General features: G+C 34.0%; 1 protein-coding gene across 2 annotated transcripts; it reads right to left on the reverse strand.

Moving 5' to 3' along the window:
- Positions 1-3559: 3559 nt before the first annotated feature.
- LOC110464023 (proline-rich protein 11-like) lies at positions 3560-14968 on the reverse strand. Of its 2 annotated transcripts, none has more exons than XM_021519032.1 (8): positions 14920-14968; positions 12003-12146; positions 10961-11065; positions 9129-9252; positions 8086-8294; positions 5779-5831; positions 5131-5241; positions 3560-4347 (listed from the first exon to the last, which is right to left on the reverse strand). In XM_021519032.1, exons 2-8 carry the CDS (start codon positions 12144-12146, stop codon positions 4143-4145), a joined length of 951 nt encoding a protein of 316 aa, XP_021374707.1. In that variant the 5' UTR covers positions 14920-14968; the 3' UTR covers positions 3560-4142. The 2 variants fall into 2 exon arrangements, with proteins under 2 accessions (XP_021374707.1, XP_021374706.1); XM_021519031.1 differs by lacking the exon at positions 14920-14968 and adding an exon at positions 12457-13121.
- Positions 14969-15003: the final 35 nt, after the last annotated feature.

Below are 15003 nucleotides of genomic sequence, written 5' to 3' on the forward strand. Positions count from 1 at the left end.
TAGGTAATACTTTCCAGTTGGTATAAACAATACAACCAAAACATTGTAGTTTGTCTACATTTTATTAAGAAATGGTGTGAATGGTATAATTTGAATTGATGATACAAATTAAAATTGTGTAAAATTTCTTGCTGTTGTAAGGTATTTACATTACCAGTAGGTACTCACAACATCAAATAAAAAGTAAATAAAATATTTCATTGAAGCACTTACAATGCTCAACTGCTTAACACTAATTATATTGTCACAATAATAATGATTCTTTTCTCACAAAAGTCTTACATACTTAAAGACATGCTACCTTACTAACATTATTACCTTCTCAATTAAAGAGTTCCAATCTTCAGAATGATAACACTCATTATATTGCCATAATTATCATGATTCTCTTCTCACAAAGTTCTTACATACTTAAAGACATATGCTACCTTACTAAACATGATTACCTTCTCAACTAAAGAGTTCCAATTTTCAGAATAGTTACATTCAACTAGGTTAATGCAATGATATTCTAGGCCCTGGATCTCTTGGAAATCTCTGTGACATAGTTTATATTTACATATAATGCATGCATACATTTGTAAAGTTACCTATTTTTTTTTAAATATTTAAATTTGGACTTAATTTTTTCATTGTCCGAAGCCAGGCAAGTCTAAATCATCATTAATTGATAATAATGGGAAACAACTCTATACCAACACTTGCAGGTAACACGATATATGCTGCTTTACACTTTTAAACCTGTGAATTTTGTCAGTTATTTCCCTTTGAGGGTATTCTCTGCCATATATTTTGTTAAGAGTTATCGCCTATAAAGATATATGCCCTACCTAACACATTACACCTTTTTTGTTAGATCTGTGTCCCTTTATTAGGATACTGATACATGACCCTTTTATGACAAGTTATCTCCCTTAAACTTAATTTAGCATCATTTTAATAAATTGTTTTTTCCATCAAATTGTCATTAATTTATGAAGTTCAAATTACCATTTATAAAATGTCTTTTTTACCGGTTTCTTTGTAAGGTAGCATATTTACATCCAAATGAAATTGGAACAAATGACGGGCAGAATCATTCAGATGGTGGGACTTTATATATATAGCCTTTTGACTCCTTTAAAGGCCAAAATAGGGCATGAATTGATTTTTTTTTTTAAAAGAAACAAAAAATATTCTCCAGTTCTTGATAAGAAAAAGAAAAAAAAAATCATTCATGGAATGTAGATTTCAATTCACTGGTAACACAACTTGGTTACCTGTATTCAACAAAATAATTGAAAAGACTCAAAAAAAGACAATTACCTTCTGAGCGCGCCATACAACGACTTTATATTGAGTACAACAATGCTGACAACAAGAGGTCAAATAATGAATTCAGCTCTAATACAAACAACACCTTGTAATCAACAATCTTATATGAGGTTTTGGATTTTGTGAATTTAAAATATCACCACCACATGGAAGACTATTATTATTTAAGGCACCAAATAGTGGAAGTACATGTATTTCACTTAGGCTGTTCCAGAATTAACAGTATCGGGGCACTTTTTAAAGGCCCCACCATCCACCAATAACTGAAATATTTGTTTTTTATAATATATCCCTTTAACAGTACAAAGTATTTGATGTCGGCTTTGCTTCCAAATACAAACCAACATATTTTTTTTCATTTTTTTACCTTCAATTTGTTGGGAATATTTGATGCTATTATAATCTTCAACGTCAGTTGTTGAAGTTTCAAGTTCAATAGAAAAATGATTGTTTATAGTGCCCCGAGGCACTTTTGTGATGAAAGCATAAAAATATGTTCAACATAAAACACAACGAGTTTCATACAAGATCATAAACATAACAAATTAGTGAATGAATCTACTTCAAGCTCAATAATAACTACCACAAAACATTCAGTATATTTTCTTACATACCAAATTATCAAATCAATACAAAGTTACATGCAAGACAAAATTACTGTCAATATAAGCAATGGGCAATGTAGCACACTGGCCTGATTACTGTATAGAGAAAATGTTTGCCAAGCCAAGATAATATCTTTATATGCCAAATTCTAATTTTGACACCATACATGGTATTTGTTATATATCATTCTTTGCTGTCATAAATCCGTCCGCATTACAGAAGGCGAAAAAGGTGACAGTTGAAAGCGACAATTAACCCTTTCACCCCTATGTAACTTTGAGAAACTCTACCATGCATTGATCTGGATAAGTCCATTATGGTCTACAGAGGTGAAAGGGTTAAACTTCGACAAAACATTCCTGGTGTACAGTATTATTTGACAGTCACGGGCCCTAAGATTTGTTAAATTTGTGAAGTTGTGACTTTGACTAGGTCACAACTTCAGATTGACATACATGTATCTTCATGCTCTAAAGAAACTTTGTAAACATTCAACACCCATCAGATTCAGCACCCAACAGATTCAACACACAACAGATTCAGCACACAACAGATTCAACACCCAACAGATTCAACACCCAACAGATTCAGCACACAACAGATTCAGCACACAACTATCTATAGAGGTGTACATGACAACACAAAAGTGTGTGACCTCACAAATGGAATACATGTTTAAAGTTTTTGGCGGTCAGGTCACTTTTCACTACAAATGCCAAAGATTGATTCCCTGATCGGACAAGAAAACGTATTGTCAACCATCCTACCACACAGGTTTTCTACGGGTGCTCCAGTTTCCTTCCACATTAACACCATCCACTGCATACCACCATCGTTGGCCAACTCTAGTAATGAATATATGATGATAAAACTTCTTTCATAACTTAAGTTTACATGTTTTATTGCACTCATGTTTACGCACGAGCTCAGCCAATACCAGACACCCTTGACATGAACCCTTTTCACCCCTATGTAACTTTAGTAGACTCTACCATGCATTGATCTGGATGAGTCCATTTTGGTCTACAGTGCTGAAAGGGTTAAAGAAATGAGGACAGTCATTCATAGTATATGGAGTAAAACCTTGAGATAAAACCCTGTATTTTATTTGCCTAACAGTTAAATAATAAAATTTTGCCTGGAAGACGATTTACTGGTCCAAATAAAAGTCATGCAAAAGCGATTTTATCAACAGTGTTAAACACATTATTTGATGAAGGATCGAATGTAATTTCTATAAAGGTCCTCCAAAGTTCCTGGTTATATGTGTGTTTAAATGAACAGTCCTTCTTAAACAGCTTATGTTGGTGAAAGCATGATTATTTTAGATTACAGAGTCACATTATCCTGCAACACCCAGAACTGAATAGCTACCATGTATCCTCAACAAAAACGAATATAACTGATCATGATTGTCTTGTTTGTAAATTATTTTTGACAAAAGTGTGAAACATCCTGCACTCCCAATGGAGGAGTCAGTATCAAAAGTAAAAGCAGACAAAGCAATAAAATGTTCCAAAATTGTATCAGGTATCATTTACTTATGACACATGAAGTCAAATTTTTTATTTTTTTATTTCATTGTTTTCAATTTTTCTAAAACATATTTCATGTTTTGACGATTGTTTTGAATAAGATTTTAATTTATACAATAATGAAAAAATCATTGTTCCAATTTAACATGTTTATTGGGCACTAAGCCCATGCCTGGTAAAATCCTCTGACACCATATCTATTCATTTCACTTCAGGGGAAAATGTCGACGAATACCTTTTCACTGTCCTGTACTAAGCCCACCCTACTTCGAGTTAGAGAGTATTGTTAACACACAAACTTAAGCAGTATTCTAAACTAAGTGCTTTTCAATATTGCTCTAATTTATCACTTAAAATGTTTCTGTTTGTGGTGTTTGATTGTATATATTGTAAACGCCAATTCTTTTTTATATATTTCATAGCTGACTGACAAAGAAATGTGTAATTCTAATTTTGTCAGAATAAAATCTATGTATCTATCCATGTATCAATGAGTTAACCTGTTAAATTTGAAAATACACTCAATATGTGTTGCTAAAATAAACACTCTTAAGAGTATTTGTTGTTGTCCTGTGCTTACTGTAAGGTAAGTATGATGTAATGTGTCATTAAAGAAATGAAAATTGATAAAATAATCTCCAAGTGTGAAAATTTGTTTTTGGACTATGATAGAGCCGATCTCTAGTTTCACGGCGTAAAACCTCCGGGACTTAGGGCATCCCCAGGACTAGAGAAGTTGCTATGGCGACCCGCGGGACTTGGTGATCGGACGTTACGGAATTTGTGCTGCATGCTGTTTACAAAGGCTCGGTACAGTGGCTCCGAGGTGGACAAGTTTGCTGGGTTTTCAATCGAGAAACGAGGGTTACGCGAGGGTGTACCTCCCGGGGATCTGCAATGAAAAGTTATTTGACATTGGTCAATTCTACTCTAGAAGTCATATTAGAAGATGCTTTAAATCACATACAAGTTTTATCTAAAAAAGATTTTTTTTTATTTTCCTTTTCCTTTTTTCTTCTATCATCTGAACGGTGATCAAACTTTCAATAAATATCAAAATCTGAAATCTCAATTGTGTTGTCATTGTCATTATATTATGCAAAAAAGAAAATAAAAAAGTGTCAAATCAAAAAAAAAAAAATCTGAACATGAATAGTTTAAGTTTTCAGAATCCCCCCCCCCTCCAAAAAAAACCACCAACACAAAACTATTAACACAACAAGATCGCTGTCATGTGCCTGACCATATAGACCAATAATGTCCAAACACGCCACTGCAACCATTTTACCTTTAGTACATGGTATATTGATTGTTAGGCATCAGATATGTTTCTGACAATCACCGTTTACTACTATATCAAGCATGAATAAAATCTTTTATATTTTAGATATTAGTTGTGACAAAATCTCCAGAATGGAAAGTGTAGATGGATGGAAGGTTGGACAGACAGACAGAAAGACAGACACAAGAATTACTACAAGACACCCATATCTCTGATACAGGGGCCAAAAAAATCAATCTTTGAACTTATAAACTAATACATGTACTGTATCCAATACATGCAATTAAATTAAATTACACTACATTTTATTTTTCATTAAAGTTAAAAGATGACAAGCAAATGGTTTGTTTTTGGTTTGTTTTTGAGTTTGCTAACATGCAGCAGTTCTTTTACCTTGAACGGTTTGTGGTTCGGAGACGTCGGAGCGGATTGGAGCTGAGGAGTTCCTGTTGGAGACTGCTAAATGAACCGATCGTCGTCATGGAGGACACCGAAAAGTCTGACCTGAAAAATTACACGTAAAAATGCATGTGTAGGAAGGCATAAGATATCTATACTATTATTTCAAAAACATGTTCAAATTCTGACGCAACTTCCCTACAATACAGGGAATCAAATCTGCACCTGAGCATAAACCTAGGTTCAACTGCTGTCAATCACACTAGACCTTGGAGGCCTGACATTGAGTGGATAATTACATATATAGTCAGGCATCTATCACCCCAGTTTTCTGGTCCATGAAACGTACCCATTCCCAAAGGAAAATAGGCCCCAGTTTTCAAAATGTATCCAGATAAAGTGAAATAAAACAATTCACAATGTTGACATTTGAAAATTCCCCAATTTTTCCAAAATAAATTCAAATAATTTTTCCAATTTGTAACACAAGGGCTGTTTCCCGAATTACCATGATAAACATGTAATAGTCTATTTACAAATGAATATACTTTAAATACATAAGCTTTCTTGTATCTTTTCTGACACAAAAAAGTTTCATTTTAGTACGAATTCACATGGAATAGTAACTAACTGGATACCAACCCTGTTCGTTCATGTTTTCTCTTCACTTTCATTAGACTTTTAGGCGTGTCCATCTGAGAAAGTAAAGTAAGTAAATATTAATATTACACCTTTAGGCATGTCCATCTGAGAAAGTAAAGTAAGTAAATATGAATATTACACGTTTAGGCGTGTCCGTCTGAGAAAGTAAAGTAAGTAAATATTAACATTACACTTTTAGGCGTGTCCATCTGAGGAAGTAAAGTAAGTAAATATTAATATTACACTTTTAGGCGTGTCCATCTGAGAAAGTAAAGTCAGTAAATATTAATATTACACCTTTAGGCGCGTGCATCTGAGAAAGTAAAGTAAGTAAATATTAATATTACACCTGTAGGCGTGTCCATCTGAGAAAAAAAGTAAGTAAATATTAATGTTACACCTTTAGGCGTGTCCATCTGAGAAAGTACAGTAAGTAAATATTAATATTACACCTTTAGGCGTGTTCATCTGAGAAAGTAAAGTAAGTAAATATGAATATTACACGTTTAGGCGTGTCCGTCTGAGAAAGTAAAGTAAGTAAATATTAATGTTACACTTTTAGGCGTGTCCATCTGAGAAAGTAAAGTCAGTAAATATTAATATTACACCTTTAGGCGCGTGCATCTGAGAAAGTAAAGTAAGTAAATATGAATATTACACGTTTAGGCGTGTCCGTCTGAGAAAGTAAAGTAAGTAAATATTAATGTTACACCTTTAGGCATGTCCATCTGAGAAAGTAAAGTAAGAAAATATTAATGTTACACTTTTAGGCGTGTCCATCTGAGGAAGTAAAGTAAGTAAATATTAATATTACACCTTTAGGCATGTCCATCTGAGAAAGTAAAGTAAGAAAATATTAATGTTACACTTTTAGGCGTGTCCATCTGAGAAAGTAAAGTAAATATTAATGTTACACTTTTAGGCGTGTCCATCTGAGGAAGTAAAGTAAGTAAATATTAATATTACACCTTTAGGCGCGTGCATCTGAGAAAGTAAAGTAAGTAAATATGAATATTACACGTTTAGGCGTGTCCGTCTGAGAAAGTAAAGTAAGTAAATATTAACATTACACTTTTAGGCGTGTCCATCTGAGGAAGTAAAGTAAGTAAATATTAATATTACACTTTTAGGCGTGTCCATCTGAGGAAGTAAAGTAAGTAAATATTAATATTACACTTTTAGGCATGTCCATCTGAGAAAGTAAAGTAGGTAAATATTAATATTACACCTTTGGGCGTGTCCATCTGAGAAAGTAAAGTAAATATTAATGTTACACTTTTAGGCGTGTCCATCTGAGAAAGTAAAGTAAGAAAATATTAATGTTACACTTTTAGGCGTGTCCATCTGAGAAAGTAAAGTCAGTAAATATTAATATTACACCTTTAGGCGTGTCCATCTGAGAAAGTACAGTAAGTAAATATTAATATTACACCTTTAGGCATGTCCATCTGAGAAAGTAAAGTAAGAAAATATTAATGTTACACTTTTAGGCGTGTCCATCTGAGAAAGTAAAGTAAGAAAATATTAATGTTACACTTTTAGGCGTGTCCATCTGAGAAAGTAACGTAAGTAAATATTAATATTACACCTTTAGGCGTGTCCATCTGAGAAAGTAAAGTAAGTAAATATTAATGTTACACCTGTAGGCGTGTCCATCTGAGAAAGTAAAGTAAGTAAATATTAACATAACATTTAAGCGTGTCCATCAGACTAGCTCTTTTGGACATATTGGTTTGTAGCATAGAAATGTATAAAGGAGCCGATACATATTATTTAAGAATTAAAATAAATCTTTTGAACATATTTATGATGTTTGAAACGCATATCTCCCACTCAAAGACATTTTTACATCATTCAGATTTATTGGTGATTTCGTTCTGTTTAAGATGCATTTTTAACGAATTGATACTTTTATGAAATGGTTGAAATATTTTAGCATTTCCGTAAAGTTTGTATTTACTTATGTGACATGATTGGTCCCTTCTCTAACCATATTACGGAAAGTCACAAGTATCGTATCAATAATTTGATCACAGATCAATTCATATTCAGTATCATAGATCAAGATTACAATTCATTCAGTATCACAGATCAAGATTACAATTCATTTGGTATCACAGATCAAGATTACTATTCATTCAGTGTCACAGATCAAGATTACTATTCATTCGGTATCACAGATCAAGATTACAATTCATTTGGTATCACAGATCAAGATTACAATTCATTCGGTATCACAGATCAAGATTACACATCATTCAGTATCACAGATCAACATTAAAATTCATTTAGAATTTCCTATCTCACCGTGAAATTCAGATCCTTCAATGGCGTGCCTCTCTTCACCAAATCACGACCCCCGGGTGTTGCTACAGAGATGACTGGGGGAGGAGGAGGTGGGGGAGGGGGGATATGATTCTCTGCTACGGGGGTGCGGATGTTTTCTTTGTTAATGGATGTAGACATCTTTTGTCTCTTGGCAGCCAGGCGACTGGAACATCTTCGACCTCTCGACTCTAAAAATTTAAATTCAAAGTTATTTCAACATCAAAAGGGATAAACAACTGACAATTTGAAACAAGCACTATCTTAACGTAATGGTATGACTGCATTAGTTATAAACTTCAACAAGAGTTCCATTCAGTGCTTCGAGTTAATTCATCCTTACATATGAAACAACTGAAAGGAGTTTATCTTGCTTAAATTTTCAAAGTTACTTCCCTTGTCAAGGTATTCAGGCCAAAAAAATGTGTGTTTCTTGTTTCTGCTTGAGCAAAAATAGTGCGCTAGGTAGGCAACATTTTATTTTTAATATTTTGACTACCCATATAGATCAAGATTTCTGACTTTTATAGTGCTAATCACTAAATGCCAATAAAAACTTTGGGTAGGCACACAAATCTAAGGTTGGTAAGGAAACCAGAAACACATACATTTTGTATTTGTTTTGGCCTAATGTCTCAATTATTACATAGGACTTGTAACCCAAAGGTTAAACAGGTTGAATCAGGATACATACTGGGGAAAAGTTATTTACTTGTGTTCATGCCCCCCCCCCCCCAAAAAAAAACAACAAGTTAGTCATTACCAGAAACACTGATATTTTCTGATTGGACCTACTATAGACAAATTCGAACTCATTTATGATTCCATATTGTATTTCGAACCAATAAAAAAATTACATATTTACATTCAGGAATTAGTCTTGCACTTTGGTCACTTCTGGCTATCTGACCTTGACCAACACTTACTAAGGGAGTAATCCAGCACTTTGGTCATAGTTACCTAGCATGTCTAATAATTATATCTAACTTGACATCTACTGGCTATCGGACCTGACCAACACTTACTAAGGGAGTAATCCAGCACTTTGGTCATCTCCAACTTGAGTCCCTCCAGTTTGGCCTGACATTCCTCTTCAGGAATCGCCACTCCTCCATTTTTGTCACCATTGATTAAGCACATCCATTTCATCTGTCAAATACAAAATAACACTATTAAATCATAATTAAATAAAACATTTCACTTGAGAAATTATTAAAATAAAATTCAATGAATCGTTTAAATTTTATCTTAGAAAATACATAAATTTGCATCATGTTGCATTTTCATGTAAAAAATAAGGAATTAATTTGCACAACCTCACCTTGAAGTAAGAGCTTTACTAGAATGAGCAACTTCCAGTCCTTTTTGGAGCCAGTTTCAAATTTTGGCCCCCCCCCCCAATAGAACAAGTTTCCCATTTGATAGAAATATATCCCAACTGCCAAACATTTAAATTTCTTACTGTTACTGCATCAGAATTGAATTGCTACAGGATTAAATATTGTTCTACAAGCTCCCAATGATAGTCTATGTGATATGTGATATAGAGTACTTAAAGCTTCTGAAATTGTTATTAACCATATATCTTGTTGAAGAAAATTTTACTTGTTTGTTTTAAGTGCTTGATAAGAAGAAACTAGGAAAAATCTGTAACGAATAAGGAAGAAAAATAATCTTACACCAATTTTTTTTCGAAGCTGCGAAACTAATCATGGAATCAGACACTTCAAAGACTAATAGAACCTCTCACCCTCTTGGGGGAGGTAGGGGAATCTCAACCCGAGGGGAGAGAGATTCTTAAGTTGCCAAACACAAGGCTTTGCCGAGTGTTTCGTAACTTAAGAATCTTTCCCAAGGGTTGAAATGCCTAATCTCATCTCAAGGGGGTGAATGATTCTTTTTCTCTTACACTGTTCACCAATATGTATCATATACAAAATGTAATGTTAATGTCACAGGCTAAATTCAGGGTTGACGTGATGTTGATGGAGTGTTGAAGAGTTTGTCTATGGGTCTATTGTAAAGTTTGAACACTGTACGTGGTTATTGTCTATGGGTCTATTGTAAAGTTTGAACACTACATGGTTTTTGTCTATGGGTCTATTGTAAAGTTTGAACACTGTACAAGGTTATTGTCTATGGGTCTATTGTAAAGTTTGAGCACTACATGGTTTTTGTCTATGGGTCTATTGTAGAGTTTGAACTCTGTACGTAGTTATTGTCTATGGGTCTATTGTAAAGTTTGAACTCTGTACAAGGTTATTGTCTATGGGTCTATTGTAAAGTTTGAACACTGTACGTAGTTATTGTCTATGGGTCTATTGTTAAGTTTGAACACTGTACGTAGTTATTGTCTATGGGTCTATTGTAAAGTTTGAACACTGTACATAGTTATTGTCTATGGGTCTATTGTAAAGTTTGAACTCTGTACAAGGTTATTGTCTATGGGTCTATTGTAAAGTTTGAACACTGTACGTAGTTATTGTCTATGGGTCTATTGTAAAGTTTGAACACTACATGGTTTTTGTCTATGGGTCTATTGTAGAGTTTGAACACTGTACGTAGTTATTGTCTATGGGTCTATTGTAAAGTCTGAACACTGTACAAGGTTATTGTCTATGGGTCTATTGTAAAGTTTGAACTCTGTACGTGGTTATTGTCTATGGGTCTATTGTAAAGTTTGAACACTGTACGTAGTTATTGTCTATGGGTCTATTGTTAAGTTTGAACACTACATAGTTATTGTCTATGGGTCTATTGTAAAGTTTGAACACTGTACAAGGTTATTGTCTATGGGTCTATTGTAAAGTTTGAACACTATTACAGTTTGGGCAGTGATACTGTAATCCTTCAGTACCTTAAGGAATGAAAACATCCCACAGTTTTCCAGTTCTTCTTTCTTCCTCTTGGTCAGGATGGACTGAATTTTCTGTGGGTTCTTGTCAAGGTATGACAGGAGATCCTATTAAAAGAAAACCATTATAATATTATATAATAATTGTTATTATAACAATAATATTGGTTTTAATGTATATTATTTTTGCTTTTACATTTCTGATTAATAAACATGGTTAAGAATCCCTATGCCAAGTATGAAATAGTATCCATATAAGGGCATTTTAATTATAGGTCTAGACTGCAGTGCTTTTTTTTCAAACTTGTGTTCATGATAATTTTTCTCATTCACATTTCTGTCTCCACAGAAAACGAGTCAAACATATATAACTTTTCAAAAACACTTTTGTTATGATTCTAAATCAACTTTCATATTTAATCTTCCGACAATTTTGTCTTTGACAAATCAAATACATGCATTTTAAATCATAACGTTTATTATCATATGTTTTAAGTGATTATTTCAGTAATCGATTACTATTACTATTAGAATATGTTTGGTTTTGGTTTGTTTGTGTTTTATGTCCTATTAACAGCTTTGGAGATGTTGGAGGAAAGCCAGAGTTCTCAGAGTGAAACCTATGACCGATAGCCAGTACCTGGCGACTGCCCCATGTAGACCTGGAACCTGTGACCCAGTGGTAGAATACAATTTCAGTCGTATTTTTTCATAATTCATAGAATTTGTCCTCTTAACCCTTTCACCCCTATGTAACTTTAGTAGACTCTACCTTGCATTGATTTTGATAAGTCCATTATGGTGAAAGGGTTAACCACTTTAATATATGTCTACTATAATTAGGAATATGGTTCCTTTTTTCAGTATAGCCATTCAGTTTCGCCCTTTAAACTTTGTCATATGTAAGTTTTTGTAAGGAATCTGTACTACACTACTGTACCTGTGTATTTTGATTGGCTAAAGTCTTGGGTTGGTATGAACATTTTATAAAATCTGGCAAACAAACCAAGTTAAAGTTGGATACTTAATCCTTGTTAGCACTTACCAGTACAGCTTGTTCTGTTGTGTTGGCCGCCTGCTCCTCATATTGGTCAAGGCTCAACTGACCACAATATGCTTTGGTCATTTGGCAGGGCTCATCATACTCATCGAAACTCTCAAGACGATAGTCTGATTTGGCCTCGGTCATCTAAAAAGGAAATAAGCAAAAATGTGAAAATGAATATTTCTGAAACTCTTTAAAACTTAAAATATATGTACATGTTACATACTGTACCAGAGCTGTCTACAAAAAAAATCCAACTTCCATCACGATAACATGTTCTTAACAAAATTTGATATATATAGAATTTATATCAAGTGGTTATCATTATTCAGTGCTTTCAAAATAGCACAGAAAGCATCGAAATATATCAAAACTGCTCAAATTTACACCACAAAAAATTGGTCCCTTAAATATATATATATATACCAGTGTAATTAACAGAGTTTGGAATTACCTTCAACTCCTTTCTTCTGAATTTTCTGATTTTTATAACTTTGCTGAACTTGGTAAAAAATTGTCCCTTATGAAATGGGTTTTTTGTTTGTTTTGGTAGCATAGTTTTAACTTCAAACTTAAGAAAATTACTGGAAAATGCAAACAGAGAAGAGAATCTTTGTTTTTAGATTGATAGACAAAATCGTAAAAGAATACACCATATGTTAATACAATGTTGTTTGTCCAACTTCCTCCAACTACGCTCACAATGTGTAGTGATGTATTTTTTGTATACACAAGATTTTATACTTTGGTCATCTGGTAATTATATAATTGATACCGCATTTAAAGATATAATTGTCCTATATCCAATATAAAGATAATTAGGATAGCCTGTGGTAAGTGTCGAAATATAATATGTGCCTGTTAATTAAAACACCTATAATCATTTTATACACTTAATTGGGGTAACACTTCCCTTTGGTGATTTACCATCTGAAATTCTCATTAAATATAATTAGCTAGTTAACCTTGATTCACATAAATTTACATAATATAAATTGCCCAAAGCTGAAGGTATAATATGAAATTGACACCCTGGCTAAACTAGCTCTAGCCTACAGCTCGCTAGGTATTGTATAATTGTATGTTTTGGAACCACTTTTACAACAAAAGATACATTTATTTATTTATAATTATACCTTCTTTAAATTACAATTAAATGCATTGACCACTATAGTCAACTTCAATTATTCTAATCTTCAATTTAGAAAGAAATGAATTTACTGTTAGTGTCAATGAGAGAATATGAGTCAATTAAGAATGTGCATGTTCATGTATATTGTGACTCCCTTAGTCCTCTAATGTACGGTCCAAAAATAATAAAGTGTGTCTGGAAAATATGTTTACATACATATTTTGATATCTGTATCTGCTTAATTTTTTAATCACAACAAATTGTACTGCATAGAATATAGTATTAACTACTAAAATAAACTTAACAGAAAGAAATTCACAGAAAAGCATACAAAGACACTTATATAATATATGTTTTGGCACAGCCTGTGCTACTATCAATTTTTGGTAAGTAATGGTGAAATGTTGCATATATATTTTCAAAAAATTCCACTTTATCCAGATCTATGTATTCTATCACTAAAAAGAAATACATTTAATGGAAAAACTACTTTTCTTGATGTTAAAATTGTTTTCAGGTAAAATCTGATTTGTAACGGAACTGGACTAGGTAGATCGTTTGCTAGTACTAATATTAATACCGGCCTACTCTGCCCTGGGCGTCGCAATATATATGTAAAAGATGTGGATTAATTAGGTTGCCTTACAAGCGTCAGCTGTAGGGAATTTCCCTTTAGCTTAGCGGTAGAGCATTGGGCTAGAGAGCCAAGGGTCGTGGGTTCTAGCCCCAGCACTATCTTTATCACTTTTCCTCGTCCTATTACAAACTGCAGGTGCCGTTGACCCTCCCCGTTCAAGGTAGGAGAATGCTTGGTGGGAGTCAAAGAACCTGGGTTGTGATTTGAAAAAAGGGGGGAATAGTGTAAAAGATGTGGATTAATTAGGTTGCCTTACAAGCGTCAGCTGTAGGGAATTTCCCTTTAGCTCAGCAGTAGAGCATCGGGCTGGAGAGCAAAGGGTCGCAGGTTCTAGCCCCGGCACTATCTTTATCACTTTTCCTCGTCCTATTACATATATATAAAAATCTCTTCGTCAGAAAGCTACGCTATGGCAACTAATCGTTGGTGAGCAGGTAGCTCATTTGGTCAGAGACAGGTAGTATATATCAGGGACAGTATTTACGTCCCTGTATATATATACGTCTTTGATTTTGTAGAGCGTCAATCTAGAGTGCGGAGGGTCCTGGGTTAGAATCCCAGTCTTTCTCCTGTTACAGGTATTTATTCGTTATGCGCCTCATCATTTCCAACATATTTAACAGACGTTCACTCAATGTTTACCTTCACGACAGGCATCTGCTTTTGGTATGTAATAATGTAAAAACCCTATCCTTCTTGTTAACAGATGCCTGTGCTTTCACTACAGTACAGTACCCGGTGACCCCTCGAAATAGTAAGATGATGTCAAAAAAGCTTGAAGACATGCAACGGTAGGGGCACTGAATCAGGTGTAGAGCTCTACTTTTTAAGCCCCCCTCCCTCCCCCAAGTATCTCTGCCACCGTCACAATCAGAACAAAGTGATTTCCAATGAAAATCGCTCAACCAGCGCCAACCAAAAACGGTAACCGTATTAGAATGTTTGTTGGAAAAAAAGAGCGTTTGAACTCTGGTGTTATTCATGACATTTCAGAACAAACTGCGATATTGATTAAAGAATAGACACATCTGAAATAGTCGATCGGCGAAGCCAACGCAACGGCATCGTTAAGAATCGCGCTTTTTTACAAAAATATTCAATATTTGTTGTTGTCGAGTTGATTTGTTGTTATGTCTCAAGCTTCCTACCTTGCGCTTTTGTGGATTCAAACTTTCCGCGTACGCGAAATCTCACGAGAACATTTTCGGAATGCTTCGAGATTTTATATTCGG

This window comes from Mizuhopecten yessoensis, unplaced genomic scaffold (assembly GCF_002113885.1).
Source record: "Mizuhopecten yessoensis strain PY_sf001 unplaced genomic scaffold, ASM211388v2 scaffold10951, whole genome shotgun sequence".
NCBI classification, from domain to species: Eukaryota; Metazoa; Mollusca; class Bivalvia; order Pectinida; family Pectinidae; genus Mizuhopecten; species Mizuhopecten yessoensis.